Source organism: Micromesistius poutassou (genome assembly GCF_964030765.1).
Source record: "Micromesistius poutassou genome assembly, chromosome: 12".
In the NCBI taxonomy this organism is placed as follows: Eukaryota; Metazoa; Chordata; class Actinopteri; order Gadiformes; family Gadidae; genus Micromesistius; species Micromesistius poutassou.
The window spans coordinates 18387383-18407589 of record NC_140282.1 but is presented as its reverse complement, the minus strand read 5'-3'; the positions used below and the strand labels follow the sequence as shown (position 1 = coordinate 18407589).

General features: G+C 40.5%; 2 protein-coding genes across 6 annotated transcripts in view; both read right to left on the bottom strand.

Annotated features, from left to right (window-relative positions):
* Nucleotides 1-11392, bottom strand: part of dennd5a (DENN/MADD domain containing 5A) — a 31818-nt gene extending 20426 nt beyond the window's left edge. For 3 of the 5 annotated variants that reach the window (XM_084476575.1, XM_084476578.1, XM_084476577.1), the window contains exons 1-4: nucleotides 11190-11392; nucleotides 5971-6042; nucleotides 4941-5050; nucleotides 3709-4423 (exon numbers count right to left, since the gene is read on the bottom strand). In XM_084476575.1, the coding sequence (XP_084332701.1) occupies nucleotides 3709-4423; nucleotides 4941-5050; nucleotides 5971-6042; nucleotides 11190-11289 (997 nt within the window). In that variant the 5' untranslated portion in view covers nucleotides 11290-11392. The remainder of the gene's footprint in view (nucleotides 1-3708; nucleotides 4424-4940; nucleotides 5051-5970; nucleotides 6043-11189) is intronic. The other 2 variants (XM_084476576.1, XM_084476579.1) reach the window with 1 other exon arrangement.
* Nucleotides 11393-13102: 1710 nt separating this feature from the next.
* tmem41b (transmembrane protein 41B) lies at nucleotides 13103-20206 on the bottom strand. The gene is made up of 7 exons (XM_084476107.1): nucleotides 20032-20206; nucleotides 19372-19489; nucleotides 18835-18963; nucleotides 18320-18413; nucleotides 15523-15627; nucleotides 15289-15427; nucleotides 13103-15122 (listed from the first exon to the last, which is right to left on the bottom strand). The coding sequence occupies exons 1-7, from the start codon at nucleotides 20126-20128 to the stop codon at nucleotides 14953-14955; spliced, it is 852 nt and encodes a 283-aa protein (XP_084332233.1). The 5' UTR covers nucleotides 20129-20206; the 3' UTR covers nucleotides 13103-14952.
* Between the last annotated feature and the right edge of the window lies 1 nt (nucleotide 20207).

Below are 20207 nucleotides of genomic sequence, written 5' to 3'. Positions count from 1 at the left end.
ACACACACACACACACACACACGCACACACACACACACACGCACACACACACACACGCACACACGCACACACGCACACGCACACACACACACACACACACACACACACGCACACACACGCACACAACGCACGCATACACACACACACACACACGCACGCACACACGCACGCACGCACACACACACGCACGCACACACACACACACACACACACACACACACACACACACACACACACACACACACGCACACACGCACACACACACACACACACACACACACACACACACAGGCAGCAGGAATTAGTATGAGTGCCCGCTAGTCTCCGGGCTTTTATTCAACAGGGGAGCATCTTGTGTGGATCTTGTGGAGACAGCCCGCTATTGCTATCACTATCTTGCTTTACTTTCAATACAGCATACACAAAACACACAAAAAACACACAATATAACACAAATCGTGTTATATTATGTATTGTTATTATTAGTTTTATTCTTTATTAGAAACAAGGTGTGAGAACTTTAACATTCCACTGCTGAACTACAGATACGAGACGGAATGTAGGTCAGTGAGCAAGCAAGGCAACACGTCATGCGGTTGTGATTACAGTAATGTCAAGTGTTTGTCAACCATGTTAACCTCTGGTTGGCCCCCTGTATCAGCATTCTGCCTCTATCCAAAGTCTCCACACCAACAGCAGTGCGGTCTTTGCAGGGACATGGTGCCAAAATAGATGCTCCCATTGCTTCATTGGGCCTTCCTCTTGAGCTCCACAGCAGTCTTATCACTCTGCCAGGCCTCATCCCCCCCTCCCCTAACATGCCACAGCACCATTCCCAGAAAACGGACAAGAATACTAATCCAGCGTTCTTCTTTACTACTACTCAAGCACAATAGTAAGTTCCTTTCTAGTAAGTTCCTTTCTAAACACACGGTTGTAGTGTAAATAAAACATATGAGTGAGTGCCCAAACTTTCAGCCTAATGTGAATTTTCAGGGACATCATCATCGGCCTTGTCGGGCACATCGGTGTTGAAATAAATTAAACGCCGGTCAGACGTGAGCTGAGTGAAATGATTGTGAAAGTAGGAACACTGTTTATCTTGTCAGGCATGTTTATAGCTGCAAGATAAATCAAGTGAAAAGTTTATTAAATGGGTTTTGTCAAAGCCAGGATTTAAATGAGAACATTTTGTATTGCCAAACTGTAAACAAAGTCTGAAAATCCCCCAAAGAATAGATAACTTAAAGATGCACTTTGTAGGTTTTCCCATTTGCAACCTCTAAGGGTTGCAGCTACGGGGACCAGATAAACCCTGGATGGATTGATTCATTGCGCTTTATTCATGAGATACTTTCTAGTTCAGTTATTTTTAATGTAGTCAATAGCATCAGTTGTAAAGTTACATTTTACCGTTTTAAAGAACCACTTAGCCCCTAGCTTAATTAACTAAATAACATGTAAATTTAAATTTTAAGTTCGAGGAATTAAAGTCTACATGCATCAGAAACAGCTAAAATCAAACCCATATTACTCATACAACAATGCTTTGATAGTGAAATTAGAATGTTCTGGTGTTAGTATGGTAAATGTTATGGTGATTAATGTATATGTTGAGGAAAGATTATAGGGAATCCAAGTGGATAGAATTGAGCTGAAACAGCTCAATAACTGAATTCATTGATTGCACAGTGTGTGTGTGTGTGTGTGTGTGTGTGTGTGTGTGTGTGTGTGTGTGTGTGTGTGTGTGTGTGTGTGTGTAGGCTGTTAACAACAGGGATACAGAAAAACATAACGACTCATTACCTCGATAAGCCAAGGAATTACACTCCAGAGACATTTGAAGCCGACCAACAGAGACACAAGCTCTCTCTGTATTAACAAGGCATTTACATCTCCTTATCATCCTCACTGAAGTGAATTCAAATCGGATAGCCACTGCTTCCAAATCTGTTCAACAGGACCATACTAAATGTTGTTAGAACACTAACAAAATATTTTAATATTACAATCATGTACCAACTGTGGGGAAACTACTGGAGAAAATTATCTAAATTAGGAGTTAGCAGTTTTAAATTCCCAAAGTGTGTGTGTGTGTGTGTATGTGTGTGTTTTTGTTTATGTGTTTATGTGTTTGTGTGTTTTTGTGTGTGTGTATACGTGTTTCTGTGTGTGTCCCTGCCTCTCTCTCTCTCTCTCTCTCTCTCTCTCTCTCTCTCTCTCTCTTTAAGTGCACTTCACACACACTCTGCAGTGATGAGCCACGTCCGGGGGAGGGGCGTTACGTCACCAACAACCAATGATAATCACGCTGCAACACTGCCGTCCTCCTCCTCGTCCCGGGGGTTGCCTAGCAACACCATAGCTTTGCCCCCTTAAGAGCATCTCCTCCTCCCCCCTCCCTTTCGCCCCCCCCCCCCCCCCCCCCCAACTCCCCCCCTAAAGCCTCTGGCACTCGGTAAACAATTTACCTTTTCTTGTCCCTGTAATGGATCCAACCACTATGCCAGCATCCCCAAACAACCCCCACACGGTCACATGCCGTCCAGCCACAACGCTGCCTGTGTCTTGAGGAAGACATACTGTATACTACTCATAGGAACGATGAAGTTGGTGAGAAAAATAATGCAGAAAATCAAATTCTATATCCTGCCGTTTTGCATTGATATGAATACACATAATCCTCCTGCTCTAACCATTGCCCCTAAAAAAAGAATCACGGCAATCAGTGGTAATCAGTTTTGTGAGTGTAAATTAAAATAAATGAAGTCTGAACTTGTTTCTTCACTGAAACACGCATTCGTAGCTATGTTACTAGTAATTAATACTATCCACAATCAATCACAGCAAGGGTTACAGGCACACAAGACCTCTCACACATGGCCAGGACTTGAGTCACATCCGGTGGGTGCAGCCTACGGCGGCAGAAGGGTTCTTAACATTTGCACAAGCTGGGATCCACGTTGTGCTTCTTTAAGTGCTTCTATTCAGCGGGTTACATAACGTGATGGACACAAGTGGCTCTCGGGCATACCAAACATGTGCCAAGTAACCGAGTCGCTTCGGGGCAATCTGAGATTTCTCATACAGTCGGTCGACAATAACTGTCTGTCCAAATGTTTTACATTTTGCTTTTCTGGCAGATGCACGTGAAAGGGGGACTGTTGAAGGGATGGTATTGAAGGCCTACAGCACAAACATCAGTCCCATCTAAACCTGAGCTCATCTTGCCAAGCAAATACGTTAAAAAAAGTATATGGCCACCATAAATAAAGAAGCAGCAGCCCAGCCAATACAATTATTTGCCTTTAAAATAATTAACATCTTTCAGTATATTGACCGATCAATATTAGTAAAATAATGAGGGCCTAGTTAAAAGTTAAAAGTGCTTGAAGAAACTCACTTCAATGAACCAATTGGAGATTATATTCACGTTTAAAGTTTGCTTTGGACATTTTGATCTTGTGAGTGTCATCACTCATGACGTTGTAGTTCCACAGTTTTGGTTATAAGGTCAGCATAGTTTTCAACATATTTATTTCCCTCGCTCAATCTCTAGCTCCAACCCCAATAATAACTGTATCCCCATCCCCCTTTTTTTTTTTCCCAATCTGAAAGCAGTTAATTGCTAGTGCGTCTGTCCAGTACGTTGGCCTCCATACGGAAGGACGAAGGAGAAAAAAAAACGTGCAGCATTGCTTTACTTACGCTGGGAGTAGAGCAGTATCTGGATCTCCAGCAGCGCGCAGGTGAACAGCTGGATGACGTTCTCCACCCCCAGCAGGTCGAACACCTCGGCCATGGCAAAGTCAAAGAGGGGCAGCTCGGCCGTGCTGGGCCTCTGGCACACCACGGGGCCGTAGACGCCCGAGAACTTGAGGGAGCGGCCGGCGGGCGGCAGGGGCACCTCGTACAGCACGTTGTAGACGTAGCTCTCCAGCGGGAGGGGCGGGGGCTGCGGGGCGGTGACGGCCAGGTACAGCTGCTGCAGCACCTTCCTGCTGGCCTGGGTGAAGGCCATGGGGGCGATCAGGCAGATGCACTTCGACACGAACAGCGTGTCGCGGCTGATGTCGTACGAGTTGAAGCGCTGCAGGCGGGAGATGGCGGGCGCCGCCTGGAGGAGGTGGCGCGGCGGCGCCGGCGCCGGCGGCGGCGGCGGCGGGAAGGGCCGCGGCGGAGCGTCCTCCGGCCCCTGCGGCGAGGCGGCGGGCGTGTGCAGGATGTCGTACTGCTCGGCGTTGTGCATGTGGTACAGGGTCTGCATGGCGCTGCAGATCTGCTTGCTGGTCACCTCCTCGAAGAAGGTGAGGGCGAAGCCGTAGGTCCGCGAGCCGTCCTCCCGCGTGATGATGAAGGAGTGGAACCGGGGCTCCCGCGTGTCCACCTGCGTCCGGAACGCCAGGCCCTTTGGCATACACAGCTGGGGGGGGGAGGGGGGGAGGGGAGGGGGGGGGGGGGACAGAACAGAGGGAAAGAAGAGAGGTTTATGTGGAGCAATGGGCCTTGTTCATAGAGCGGCCGTCTTGGTCGTTAACCCTAGCTAGGTGGTGGGATCGAATGCTGAATTCTTTTTTTTGTGATCAACATTTTTATTGTTTTTCAAATGGAGGGGAGGGGGGGGGGGGTACAGACATATCAAAAGTCATATGTTAAATTGAGGAGGGTAAAAAAGAAAAAGTATCAGGTTGGTAAGACAATACATAAAGCAACAAGAACATGTTCAGCAGTTAAAACATCACAAATGCTGAATTCTTCATTGGGCTCCACCAACCAGCTAGTGTGTAGCACCAAGACGGTCGTTAGGTAAATATGGCCCATGACAGATTTGTGTGAGAGTAAACAGTAGTAGCCACTGTTGATTAAGTCATTTTAAATCAAGATGTTTATGTCATTGTGATAGTTTTTGCACATAGAATATGTAAATTAACCGGCCATACCATGCCAACTGCATCCTGGTCAAATGGGTTCCATTCCACATTCTCTGGATAGTGCGCTAAAACTTTGGACTTGAAGGTTCTCCGCAGGGGACTCTGCTCAAAGTTCTCACCTAGAGGAAGGCCAAACCAGAAGAACACACGAGAGAAGGGAAAGGGTTCAGAGTCAAAGTAGGACTGAGGGAAAGCAATGTGGGAGTCCAGTAAGAAGCAGGCTTTGAGGGCAAAACACGCCTCCAGGGAAATAGGAAGTTATTAGATTTATTTCTGGGAGAAAGCTAGTATTACACCATATGAAGCCATCAACTGCACCCTATATAATAGATGACAATGTCCACCAGAATAAGTCCAAAAAATTCAAACACAATTTAATCAAGGTAAAGGACCAAAACGTACGTATATGAATGCGTTAGCAAACCAAAGACATGTAAATATCTAAAGGGTTGATGCATTTCATGACAGCTTCAATTGCAAAATAAAAAAAAGCAATAGTAAAAAAAAAAAAAAAAAAGACAAAAACAGAACAGTTCAAGAAGACTTTGAACCCAGACTGAAGCAGAAGTGATGCGCACACCAAGGCATGAATGAGAAGTCATTCAGAGGGTAAGGGGAGAGGACATATTGACCAAGCAGCACCCGGTGCAGGCTGCCCGGTACGGGCGCGTTGTTGTGAGAAACAGAAGCAGTGATTGTCAAACATAGGCCCGATGTTCCGCCGCTGCTAGAAGATGGGAGGGGGGGGGAGGGGGGGGGGGGGGGCGGGGCGGGGGGGGGTACAGGCAGGCGGGGTCAACGGCAGAAGAGGAGGAAAATCAATTTGGAGCGCAAGAGAGGAAAGGGCTTGTTCCCACACCGGAGCAGAATTGCGGAGTCGTGAAAACTCAAAATGTTTAAGTACAAAAGCCGCGGGGTGCCATTGAAGAAGGGTGTGTGTCAAATTTAAAGTTGAAGGGTAAAAGCTGAGCCAAGTTTCATAAGGAGGGGTTGTGCAGAGATTGGGGGGGGGGAGCAATGGGGGAGGGGGAGGGGTTACCTTCTTCTGCACTCGCCAAGTTTCCTCTGGCCCCATCTCTGAATTTAGTAGCCTCTATATACTGGCATAAAGCTAAACAACAGATAAAACAATAGTATTAATGAAAGGTTGTCCCTGGAAGGTTAGTGCACCGCTTCTCAGCAGGTGTGCTTGAAATCAAATAAACATTTTTTGTTCCGAGCCCTGGTTGCAAAACAGAGAGTAGTCAGATGTGTTGACTTTGCCCTTTGAGACCGACAGAAACCTGAAGGGTAGGTTAGTCAAGTGCTGTTTTTGATACAGACAGTATTAAAGGGGTTCCGTCAAGAGAGAGTATTACTCCACGCGCGCGTTGAACAAAATACATTCTCAGGATCAGAACAACGGGAAACACAAATCCTGAACAAATTATGTCAATTGCCCGACTTCTCTGCGTTTTTTATTGTTGTGGAAACATTGCCGTGTTTATTGCCGCCGTTTTTTCACATCGCGCGTAATAAACAGTACTCGATAGAAAATAGCTGAGCATGACAGTTCCCCTTTAAGGCAGTATCAAGAACTTTGATAATTTGGCTATTCAAAAATGCAGATTGGCTTTAATTGTGCTATGTGAAATCACTCTCCATGCAAACTATGGCAAGTGACATCAGGCATATTGTGTTTGTTTACGTATTCTGTGAAGATCCTATAAGGTCTGATGTTAGATTTTCTGATTTCTGAATCACTTCTGGAACTCTTCTTTAGAGACACTAACCATTGAGGTGTACCATTGTAAACGTAACATTTAACACTTTTCAATTCATTGTCCTTTTCAATTTAACATTTCAGACTAATATATAAGGAAATTATGTTATTGAAAACAGCAAAACCATTTAATTGAAAACAAAAAAACGCACACAAAAGTTACACATCACAATTACAACACAGGGATCAAGTCTACAGGGTAAATGTGGTCACATTCAGAGATCATAAGATGAGTGCTTCCCCTTCATCATCAATACCACACCCAAGACACAAATAATAAAACACAAATAGTTAGCACGGACGAGAAAGGCATGTTCTCACTGGGCTTGCTTCGCCCCCGCTGTCACACTGCAATCCGACACACCCGATTAAGCCCAAGTGTGAAATCCTCATGATCCCCCTTGTCTTTCCTGGGGAAATCAAAGGACCCAATATGGTTTCTCAGCTGGTGCCACGCCTTCTAATGTGTTCACTTAAGGATGCCATTGCACTGGAGAACAGGCAGGGCTTATCGTCCTGTTTAAGCTGGTTGTGTCGCGGCATGCTGTGACTCAATGATGGTGACATAATAAGGGCAGGTGATGTCTCCTACAATCCTCTTGTCTTTCCCGTCAATGGTAATAGCTAGTCACGTTGAGCTGGTTTGAGCATGACCATTCCCCACAACCTCATGAGGCAGATAAGGAGTAGAATCGTGTCATCCAATTAACTCCCTATATGAACCTCATATGCTAGTATGCATACAGAGTGTAACATTGCTAATGACCTACATGCCAGTATTTGTGAAAACTGACATACATTTTGATCATAACTAGCAATTTCCGAGTTTATTGCAATAAACGTTGGGATTTCCTTGAAAATATAAATTTGATTACATTAACATTTATTTGAGTACTCATTTTGCTCCTGTTTGATGTTCTTCATAGGCAAATGACATTAAAACAAGGAACAGACAGGTCAGATACAACATCTTAAGGATTTGGATATTACTTGTTTTTTTTTCCTCCTTGCTCATTTTGTGTTCCAGAAGCCACCTCCAGTTCTGACACCCTCCTAAGAAAGCAACCCACAACAACGAGGCTAGAGAGAAGAGAGAATAGAGTTTTTCCTGCCTTAGAAAAAAAAGCTATTATTTGTTTAGATCATTGTGCATTAACTTGTCTTCTGCTAACCCTTGTTCGACTAGACTATCTCCCATCGGCTCCCTTTTGATTTGACGAGCAGCCTAGATCCATCATATGATATTAAAAAGAGTGACAAAACAATATATGTTGCAATTTTGATAAATAATTGTGATTCTGTAAAAATGTTGACACAATGTTATGACCTTTTGTGCTATTTATTTTTGTGTGGTTTATCGTATGGGTTTAACACTGGGTTTTGGGTTCTACAGGTCTTTCAGTATCCTTAATTGTTTGTTACATGAAAGTGGCTAAACCGAAATTTACCTGGTTGTGAATCCAGCGAATCCGAACATTTCCACTGAGATTACATTGACATTTCTGGCTTACATTTTTTATTTATATTTTTGAAAATCGCGTATTGCTGAGGCAAGAATCCCAATACACTCTTTCCTCGATTTTTTCCACGACTGCCGTCTTAAAGCTGAGCAATACCACACCTTTTTCACACTGAAAGCTAAAGTGGCCCAAATCCGATTTCAGAACAATGTGAACAGCACAAATCCAGATCCAGATTTTCTTATCCTGATTTTGGCCACTTATAACCATACCATATAACAAATAAAAATACCACCACATATAAAGGTCATATCAATCTCTAAAGGGTCCCTATCAAGCAATCTAGGGACCCTAACAAACTATGATGACCAACAATAGACCTGCTGGGAGGATTTCTGCTGAACGGAATAGAATGTGACAAACCCCTAATTCACTGATCTGGTTTCTAGGTATTACTTTTACACACCGAGGCTGGCTTTATGTGACCTACAAATGCATTTACCTTCATTGTGACCACTTTCTAAATGAATCTGCTCTAGTTCCTCTTCTATGGAAAAAACTGTGTGATGGGAACTCCTTCACAGCAGAATAAATTCCCCTGCAGAGCCAACGAGAAATGGACAGGCAAACTGAAACTGTAATAAGGGGCCTGACTGCGTCATTGCGTTCATTCTTTTTTTGTTACTATGCAGAAACCCTAAACCGCCTCCCTCGACCAGCAAGCACAATGAAGATAAAGCATGTGGGGGCTTTACTTCCGTTCAATAACTTGTGTTATGACCGGGAGTTTGTATGCAGAACCAGCTTGTGCTCTAATCAGATATTTTCTGCTTTTCTGATTTTTTTCAGCTTAACCTATGAAGTCTATGGAGTGTTGATGTTTAGTGTTGGGGAATAGGTTTTCAGATCCACATCTACAGTGTAAAAAAACCCATTAATTATTGATTATAGGGGTTGTGAAAACTGGAATATTGTACATAGCAGATTGTTGAGTTGGCCTAAAGGTTGTACATAGTGATGTTTGTTTCTGCATCAAAGACCACTTCCTTTGGTGAAAAAAAAAAAAACACTTCCTATACGGCTGCATTTAAAACATACATACATTCTTTAACATAATGTGATAGTTACTTATCTCAGTATCATCATCAAAGCTCCTCCATAAACAACTGGCAATTAATAATGTTTTTGATCTCACATAATAATAAAAAATAATAAGTACATACTATAAGATGAAACATTTGGATCCATGGTGATTTTTAGATCCAATAATAAGGTTCAACAGATATTATTTTGGGCACACCGTCTCCATGCTTAGCTCAAAAGGAAAATCCATTATCAGTGATAAGACAAGGAACATGTAATGACTGCATTATTACAAGTTTGCTGGTTCAATTTGGCTAGAATAAGATTTCTAAAGATGACTAATATCCTAATAGAAGACTTAGGAGGAGTATTAAAACATTAAAACATATAAAAAAGCAAATGATGGATTTGTGTCTTGTTAGTGGGACCTTTGCAACAAACCAACCTTCTTCACTCCTTTGTAAAACAGGTATAGCCTTATTTGCAATCCAGCTCTACCATTTAAAGTTAGGCCTACACATAATGTGGCTCTCACACACACAACACTGCCAACAGTAGGCTATTTTAATTACTTGTTAATGTTAATACAGTGTTAGTTACTCTTAGATGAAAGAGCCTGTATTAAGCCATTTCGTTTTTTTAAGCAGAAGCGTTGAATACATCCACAAACATCTTAGCCTAATACTGTTTAAATAGTTTAGTTAATATATAAAAACCTATATAAAACCTACTAATACTGACTTAGCAAAACAGCATTGTACTTAACATAGAAATATGTTGCTAAACCTGTTTCTTGTTTCTGTTCTCTTGAACAAAAGTGTTGGGGTAGCCTATTAGCATTAACTTTCGATGTTACAAAATAAATAACAATCTCCTCAACAAAAAAGGAAATATTTTGTGTGCACTAATAATGAATAAAGCGAAACTTTGATATTTAACCAATGATAATGCCCTGTCCAAGTTTATTTATTTACAATATCATTCTTTATTTGTTTTAGTTAAAGTAGCCACGTACATGGTGTAGGCTACCTCCCAACCAATTGCAGTGGCCTGATTGAATTGGCTTTCGCTGCATCCGGTAACTGTCCACTCGGACACAGGTTGGTTCCAGATGTACGAGGCCACTATAACATGTAATACACTATAACATGTCACTAGTGTGTCAAGGGTGAATACGCCATCCACAATGTCTACATCACTACATTTCACAGATGTCCTTTCGTCATCTACATTGATTAACAAAGTAAAACGTATTCAGATATAATATCTTCAGTAAACGCTGGATAGTCCCAATATAATGAGCAGGCAAATGTTCATGACTAAATCAGTACACAATAAACAACCTTTTTTTTTAAATTTTGACAACCAAATATGATTTGGCTACACGTTAACACGTGATAAACAATTACTTAATTATAATATCAGTTCAATTACCTAAAATACGCTTTTATTAGGTAGTAGGCAATGCATTCGTACGGAGGGACGGACGCGTTTTGCAGCAGACCGACCATCGAATGCGCAGCAGCAGCCCCACAGAATGAGAGTTGTTGTTTATATGCAGCCCTAGAGACGTTTACCTTTCTAACGAGCCCGGGTACTTTTCGTCTCATAATAGCGTGATTACTAGAGTGTATGTTGGAACAAATGAACTGCTTGGAAAACAATGGCGAACGAGTGTAAAGCGGCATCTGAATCTTCGGACAGTTGTGCGTTAAAGCGCACCGAGGCTAGCAGTTAATCCGCTCTGCCCCACACTAGCATACAACAAACACAGGCGGTGTAAAGACGTGGGCCCTGTGCGCATTGTATAACGTGTTTGACAACGAAACGATCACGAAAGCAAACTCGACACACCGTTTAAATGACAACACGGAAAGAGCCACCCATCATCGGTATCGTTCCCGAGCATCGTTTCGGTGTCCCCCCCCCCCCCTCGCAGCTAACGTTACTCACCGGACAGTTCGTCTGGTTCCAGCCCGCTCTCGGTGTCGAGTCCGCAGATCACGAAATAGTCTGCGAACCGACAGGAACTCGAGCTGAAGCCGGTGGTCATTTTGCGACTGGTCCTCCGGTGGCACCCTTAACCTTAAGCTCTCGATAAGGCGCATATTAAACGCTAGCGCTGTGATTTCCCCCAGCCATCATCACTGTGTAGATGCTGCTTACTGCGAACGAACGAAGCTCGGAAGTCAGAGAGTAGCAGTCGTCGTGATGCATTGTGGTCCACCAGCAGCAGCACGACAGATGTGTTGGTGTGCCTTCACCCGCTGACATTACGGTCAACACCTCCCTGTTAATCTCTGGTGTGAGCACTGGGAATGTGCTAGTGGCCCAAAGAGATGACGTTATTACGTTATATATTGCCTTATGTATATATATATATATATATATATATATATATATATATATATATAGGCCTACGAATTTGGTCACTTGATAAATACATCTGGAGGGTAAAATGACACTAATTGTCTGTTCTATGCTATTGCATTGTGTATTATTGGTGGCCTACTACTCTAGTAACATTCTATAACGCTCTATTCTGTTATATTATAATCTATTCTATTCTGTAATATTATATTATATTATATTGTTGCTCTACTAGTCAGATTCACATTCCATACCCACCACTTAATATTAATATTAAGTGGTTATAATAGTATAATTTATTCTACACTCACGTTTGATCAGCTCAAAGTATGCTATTCAATTATATTCTATTTGGTTTTCTACCTACTCAGAATCACATTCCATACTATTCTATTCTATGAGGCCTTTATTATATTTTATTATCCACTCACCGACTGATTGTCTGTAAACATGGCCTATTCTATGTTATATTCTATCATATCACATACAATTACATTGAGAAAGTGTATTAAATTAAGGTATTCCATGTTATAGTCTTTTTTTTAAGATCAAAGGACATATTTGTAGTATATGTAGTTGTATTAGTTGTTTTAAATATATATTTTGAATAACTGTAATTTGTGGAAGTAAGTAAGGTAATTCAAATAAGTTAGCTATAGACAAATATTGAGATTGATTGATCATTGTCATATTGACAGTTCTTAAAATAAATTAATAATCAATATATTATTTCATCACTAGATGGTGCTAAAGCTTCCCATAGGCATGTGAGGCTGAATGGGTATTTAAACACGGTAAAGTTCTTGAATATCGTTGTTAGATAAAGAGTAGTCCAACACATGTTTTGAATATACAGTATATAATATGTAACGTAATATGTTATGTAATAACAAAATATATTACATTATAATTTTTCATATAACATATAACATTTCTCCTCAACATATCTCACAGGGAACACTGGTATCAATGTACTTAAGCCACTATTGTTCGGCCTATAGAAACTAAAGGGTATAATAGTGATAGGAAATTTAGAAATGGAAGCTCTATTTGAGTTAAAAGACAGTATAGAGACTAATGAGACTACAGTCTCATTAATTGCTATCTGGTCTTGAATCTGAGGTGTATATGGTTTCCTTGTTGTATTGAACTCTAGGATAATCTCAGTTCATGTTATGTTTACTGTGTGTGTAGTGACCATGCCCTATGTTGGCTAGTAAGATGCTTTCGATGTAGGAGGGTAATCCTGCTTTTTGGAAAGTGAACTGATAAGATGCTTCACACATATTTATCAATTGCTGAGCTAATATATACAACAATTAAATCGTATTTCATTACATAAAGGCAATACGTTTTTGTAAACACACATCCCACTTTATACGCCACTGATCTGCAGCAGTTAATGACTTGTTTCCAAAAATCTTCACAATGAGGTTAGCTTTATAGGTGTTAATTATAAGGAGGTATGGTTCTGCTCAGCATTGAAAAGGCAAGTATTCCCTTGTACATAATGTTTATTATTTTACAATTTGAATATAAATACTCAATATAATTTAAAAAAAATAAAACTGGTTGTACAAGTCAATTTGTCACAGTAATCAGCTGCAAAATCAAATGTTTAGAAGGATGGACAGTAAGTGTAAAAACAAGTATGTATGTGTGATTGCACATGTGAAAAGTAATATCCCATGCATATATGCACAAGAAGCTACCTTTCAAATATACTTTCCATGATAAAGTATTTGATAAAAAAATGCCTGAGGTACAAATATTGCATGAGCGTTAATACATAAACATTTATTTCAGAATATTAGCTTATAAATAAGAAACAAAAACCTGGTGGTTTAAAACATAATTAGAAAATCAACACATTAACAAACAAGTAATCTACCAATACAAATGTTGAGTCATCAAATATCAAGTAAATATTGAAATATCTGCATCAGCTCCAGTAATCCCCTTGGATCATTGAGAAACACAACATATTTACCATACAAATTCTAAAAGTTGACCAACAAGGAAAAAAAATAATTAAGAATTCTCAACATCTGATACATACAATTCTTCCTAAGTTAGAAGACGGACAAATCAAGGCATGGCATGGCTTGGATACATACACAAATCCCAATCATGCTTAAGAACTCTACTCATCCACCACACACACACCATTTGAATAATAATGTTAAACAGCAAAGTTTAATTCCAGTGTTATGCATGAATCATAGCCCATGAATTGTTTCTCTACCACACTGTGCACCATTTTGAATTATTATTACAGCTATTCCAGAGTGGATTGCGTCCCAAGATCCCCAGTTTAGATATGCTTCGACCGCTCAAAGTTGTAGACGTAATGAGATACATCACTTATGCAAGTCGTGGTGGGTGGGAGTGTTTTTAATTGCCCAACTGCTGCGGGTAAAGAAAAAGCTATAAATATAAAAGATTTGCACCCCAAGTGTAATATTTGAAATTGGCTACGAGACTTTCATCTGAATAAATAGATGTTAATCTAAATGGTATGTAGTTAAACAATCTATAGTTGAACCCCCCTGTTGGACCATAAAGCTAAACTAAAAACTAAAGACTTAAATAACTAAAAGCCAAAATTTGCAGTAAACACTTTTCTTCAACTAAAAATGACATTTCAAAGAAGTGTGCCAATTATTGCTTCTGAGGATACGTTGGCTAAGATGCCATGAAATAATATTGACATGTCATTGACAGTTTGAAGGGAGTGTTGCGTGGATACTAAATACCTAAATAACCTTCTCATGTTGCTGCCAAAATAACATTTTCCAAACATATAGAAATAATTGTAATCAACCTTGAATGTTATATCAAGTCCCTTTCATCTTTTATTTAAAATCAAAAAGGCAAGCAACATGCTTTCTGCAGTAACAAAATCCATTACTGCAGAATGAAGAGGAATTCCAACAGATGGAAACACACAATGTAAGGCAGTAGAGCCATTGACAACTGCAATACCCGTACACTGGGACACAAACAGTGTCCCAGTGTAAGGATATCGCTACTTGAAAACCCTTTTATTACAAATAATGCTTCTTCAACTCATTAAAACCAAATGTGTTAAAAGGATGTGCCACAATTTCAACTATAAATACAAAAACAAAACCAAGCACAAGCTCGGGGTTCTCGAGCCAAAGTCACAAGGAACCCATCAAGGCATGCCGTTTTCAGGAGTGCTCTCTGTGCCAGAGATCATGAGTTGTACCTCCCAGCAGACCGAGCGACGGAGGAGGAGAAGGAGGGCAGAGGCAGCAAATTGAGGGGACTGCTCAGGACTGCCGTTTCTGGCAACCAGGCAGGCAAAGCTGAACGAGATGCTCTACTCTAGCTTCTCCTGCAGTTTCTTCTGAAAGCAAACGGGCAGTATGGAGAGCACGGCCAGCACCCCCAGCACCGCTAGAGAGTTCCAGGACACGGCCTCGCCGGCGGTCGTCAGTTTGTACAGGGTGGTGCCCGCGTTGATTGCGACAAATGACGGTGGCGCCACTCCTGGTGGTGCAACAAAAAAGTACACGCCGCTTACAAATTAACTTCCATTTCCTCTCAATGCTTCAATGACACATTACAATTAAAAAAAGTTGAAGGAGAACATTCTAAATGTGTGCAGAATACAGAATGCTAAAACAAAGCTAAGAATTATATATTGTAGCCTTACCGAGGAATGTACCAAGGAAGAAAACACCCAAGGGTACATTGATGACCGGCGAGGTGATGTTGATGAACCAGTTTGGTAGGAAAGGGGTTATCCTCAGGAAAATTATGTAATTGATCAAATGTTTTCTGTGCTTGTCAACCTGCCAATGAAAAGACACTCACAATCAGCCCTTTTTTAACCTAAACTCAGCATGCATTAATGTAAACAGGATAAGGAAAGAACGTGTTGAGTTACCTGCTGAGACCATTTCTTAGCTCTCTCTGAAAGATATCTGTAGACCACTGGTCTGCCCACAAGATAGGACAACATATAACAGAAGGAGGCACCCAGTCCAGAGCACTAGGAAAGAATGAAAAGGACAATAATAAACTAACTACTACTACATATATAATGTTTAGTGAGGTTGCGGTTGTCACCGTTGCCAGTGATGAAAATCGATCTGACGTGACTGAGGCAGAAATCATGTTCACAGGCGAGGATGTATGAAAGTTGTATTCATGTTTATTCAGGTCATGTCATTTTATTCAAACTTACATGAATCGACTACCCTCTACAACTGTAGTTAATCTATCATGTTATCTACCCCACATATTATTAACTTAACTAGTATTCATGTATTAACAATCTAGAATGATCAATCATGCTCCCAGTATTTTCTTTTTTTAAATTATTATTATTATTATTATTTATTTGTCTTCTTTGTACATGCAGACATGAATGGAACTTAAATAGGGAGCACCTGAGAGTTGTGGAATATTTCAAAGTATAACTGTAGAATGAATTGTATGTATGTATGCGTACATGATTATATGTGTGTGTTAACCTTGGAGGGTGGGGGGGTGAATGGGAAGGGACAAAAGAAAAACAAAAGTAAAGTATATAAAAATAATAATAATAAAATGTGGGGTAGTCCAGTGCTGTATTCCGTGTTCCACACAATCATACTCAAAGTAACTTTGAGAGCATGTTGAACGTCGTTGTAACTTCATATTGTTACCGTTCATATTACGGTGTTTCCCCCAAAGAACTTGATTCTACTTGGGGTGGCTGACTAGGAGGGTACTGATGGTGGCAAATACAACATCCTGTAACTTATCATCGTACTTGCTCGCACATTCTCTACTACTGTATCAGACACCGTCATCGATAACTAATTACTCCTCACTGGGATTTTTCATCAAATTAAAAACAACTCCATAACTTTCACACCGGTTATGAAACACAGCATGAGTCCCGTGTGTCTAGCAGTGTATACCTGCCCAGGAGACCGTCGAGCAGCAACCCTCGTTTGATCAATATTTATACACAATAAGCGAATTACAACCCCTCCCTTACCCCTCCCTAAACTATAGCCTAACTAAAATTTAATTAAACCAGAGATGACAACACGTTTCAAAATGTTTCCATTGGAATAAAGCGCTGTTTATAGTTGTATCCCACCATACTACAGTAAAGAGCAGTTCAAGAACTGCATGGCCAGTGGGGCTCCGGTGTGGGTGATATGCACATAGAATAAGACAGATTAAGCAGATTTATCATACGTGTACATTGGTGGAAACTATCACTGACTTTTTCACACCAAAAAAAAAAGCATACAAACGAGTACACAAATCCTCGTTGACATTCTGACCGTGATCGATTCGAGTTTTTTGGTAATTCCTGCATCCCTAATACTGATTTGTGAACTACGGATAGACGGTCAATTAATTTAGCCAGCCACCTTCTGTGCGGGGAGAAGCCAACCACAATCCTTCCTCCTGCGCATGATCAAGTTTTGATTGAGTGTGCAAGCAAATGTGAATTGATGGGCTATTCACAGAAGGTTTGTTGTCAGTGTGTGAGTGAGTACAATGTGTTGCATCATATTGTTCGCAGCTCTATGATCATTTTTTTTATAGTTGGATAGAACAATAATAGTCAATGTATGGGGAATCGATCGTGGACCCGCGATGATCTCTCGGATGGATGATTTTTTTATTTTAAATTACCCGTTAAGTCTGTGTGTGAATTGCTGCGTTAGCTTGGTGGCATGACCACCCCGTCAGATAAGCACATTGTAGTAAGCCAGATCGATATTGAAATATCATATTAATAAATAATGTCCCTTCTGGATTACAGTTTTTGCGCGTTTCCCCAGAAGTAAGGGGGTAAAGGGCATATGATGTCACTGACACGCAACCAAATGTAACAGACCGTTACTGTGAATAAAACAACGGATTTCTGTTTTTGAACATTGTTGAAAATATATTGTGAGTACACAACTCAACAACATACATAATATAGGCCTAACGTTTTGGGATATTTGGAATGGCAAAATGTTACGTATTATACCAAAGAACTCCTCTGTTTGTGTATTGAAGTCGCAGAGTGCTAGATTGAGCCCCTCCCAGTTAGTATAGCGGGAGACTTTCAGAATTAAGATAAGTGAGTAACAGTGTTCTGTTCACGCTAGCTGCTGGTGAAACTGTGTGTCGGTGGCGTTTGTGGGAAAGGTTTTGGGAGCGTGGATAGTAAGATTCTGGTATAGAAAGAGAGCGGTATGGGCTGGCCTGCTCTTTTTATTTGTATAATATATCAGTTATGGGATGTGATTTTATAATTTTTCACTTTGAAACCCCAATATTTGTCAATTATAATATTGATCGTATTTTTTCAACATTACATTTAGTCTCACATTTGCAACTGCAGCACTTGAACTGTGTCTGGAACCAGGAAATGTTGTCAAAGAAGCATACACTTTGTGCTGTGTTTTCCTTAAGTCTTAAACATGTCAGTTGATAATTTTGTTTACTGAGTTGATTCCAAAAAAGGTGTCGCAGTAAACAAAACCTCAAACACTAAATGGCAGTCCATGTATGTGTTTGTACTGTTTTCTGCACTATGCTATGGTCAAAGACATATTTAATTAATGTCGTTGAATAATGCAATTTCATAGCATTTAAAACAAAAAAAATAAAGATTTACCCTTTAAAAGTACTTTGCACAACTTCTTATATTTAAATCATAGATTATATAAATGATTCTTACTCACCAAGCAGACCAGGAAAAGTGCCAGAGGAAACGGATAGAGATACCCAGACAGGATACTGAGAAAGATTGATCCTGGGATTGCAAAAGTCTGAAGGCTGAGACATATGTGTCAAGGTAAATGTCAAACATCAAAACTCAATAAAGTGTTTAAAGTGTCCCCACCACAAGGGAAAGAAGCAGGGAAGCATCACAAACTAAAGAAATACATAAATGACAACAGTTTAATGAATATAAACAGAGTTACAACTCAATCTGAAAATGTAGGCCTATTACTATGTCAAGGCAGTGTTCTGGTTATTGCAACTACAATCACAATACACCAATTACCACAAATATCCTGTCTTACAACTATTGCCAAAAGATCTGTATGTGGACATATTGCATAACTCCACAGCAAAGGCCGAACATTATGGCTAATAAAACCAAACAAAGATTTAAACAATGAACTGTGAATATGCTTTTCGAATCACAGAATCATAAAAATAGTTTTGTTGCATGCATTTCTTCAAAGGATACAAGATATAAGTGGTGAAGTAGGCCATCAAAACCTCTGAGTAGTAGGTGTCCTTGTATTTGGACAGCACAGTACCCAATGCTTTCGCGTCCTCCATGTCTTTGGGAATCTTGATTTTCTCCATTTCATCACTGTATGTCAAACAACAATGGTGAAAATGTTTAGGTGTCCTGCTAACAATGACCAGAGGTAAAATTGCAAAATGAGCAGGCTTTGGCTTAGTTAAAAGTGGCTGGATAAACCCCTTTTAGAATGAGTGTATGCATATTTACTAAAAACATGAAGTGAAATCATCATCATCCTCACAAGTGTTCAATATGAAGTGACTAAATTATCAACGTAACCATAACTAATAATACATTCTCGACTACTCTCATAGGGAAGGTAAAATGAAATGGATCGCAAGGAATTTTACACTCGCATGAAATGACAATAGGATACCCATGTCACGAAACAACAAACTAGATACTATTACACGTTTCCGCTTTCTCACGAGACAGGCGTTCCTTTTCAAATGGAATGTAGAGAAAACAACTTACTCATTCAGCTCTGGGAAGTAACTGTACACTAGGTACATGACTGAGGCAGAACAGGTAAAGATAGATAGCAAGATCAGAAGAGACATGCGAGCTGAACCCCCTGGAGCACTTGGTGTGTCTGTGGGGGAAAGAGGCGAACCGACAATTATAATATATGGCTTGAGGAATCAAAACTTGTTGAACAACGCTCCAATAAACGTGGGCTGAGACAAAAGACTGTTCAGCCTATTGATGTCAAATTACTAAAATAAATAAATCATTCAAATAAGATTCATACAAATAGACAAGAGTTGGAAACGCAAACTATCAATGGGAAGATGAGAAAGCTCCTGCTCAATTGGATATACTCCAAGAGGCTCTGACACCGAGCACACTGTAATAGAATAACGTTCATGAGGAAAGGTTAGTGGTAACGTGAGGGACCCACCACGTCCCTGGTGTCAGCTGGTTAATGTCAGATCATGTCAGAGCCAGATAAATAGACACTTAAAAACTGTTCAAATTGACATACATAGATTAAGATCATTTCCTTTTTTAGGTCGTTTTAGTGTTATTGTTGTAGAATAAATGATATACACAGGACAGGTCTACTGCGCTAGGCCGATCTCAGCTAACTGGAATATGGTTGACAGATGCGGATTATGAACCAACACAATCTACCTTTCGTTAAATTCACTTCCTCGATCTTCTCATGTTGTTCTTCGTGCGCTGATGGCACTACCCCTGCCTCTCGCCGATCTCTCCGTTTTTTGGCCATATCTTGCCCAAACGTAATTCTGTTGCTGTAAGCCGGCTCAAAATTTGGACTTTGGGTCACAGACAGACACCACACATAC

Coding starts and splice junctions, on each gene's coding strand:
- tmem41b (XM_084476107.1), bottom strand. CDS start 20,128: ATGGCCAAAAAACGGAGAGATCGGCGAGAGGCAGGGGTAGTGCCATCA. Junction 19,490..20,031: donor GGAAGTGAATTTAACGAAAG/GTAGATTGTGTT, acceptor TTTCCCCCACAG/ACACACCAAGTGCTCCAGGG. Junction 15,123..15,288: donor CTTCCTTGGTACATTCCTCG/GTAAGGCTACAA, acceptor TTGCACCACCAG/GAGTGGCGCCACCGTCATTT.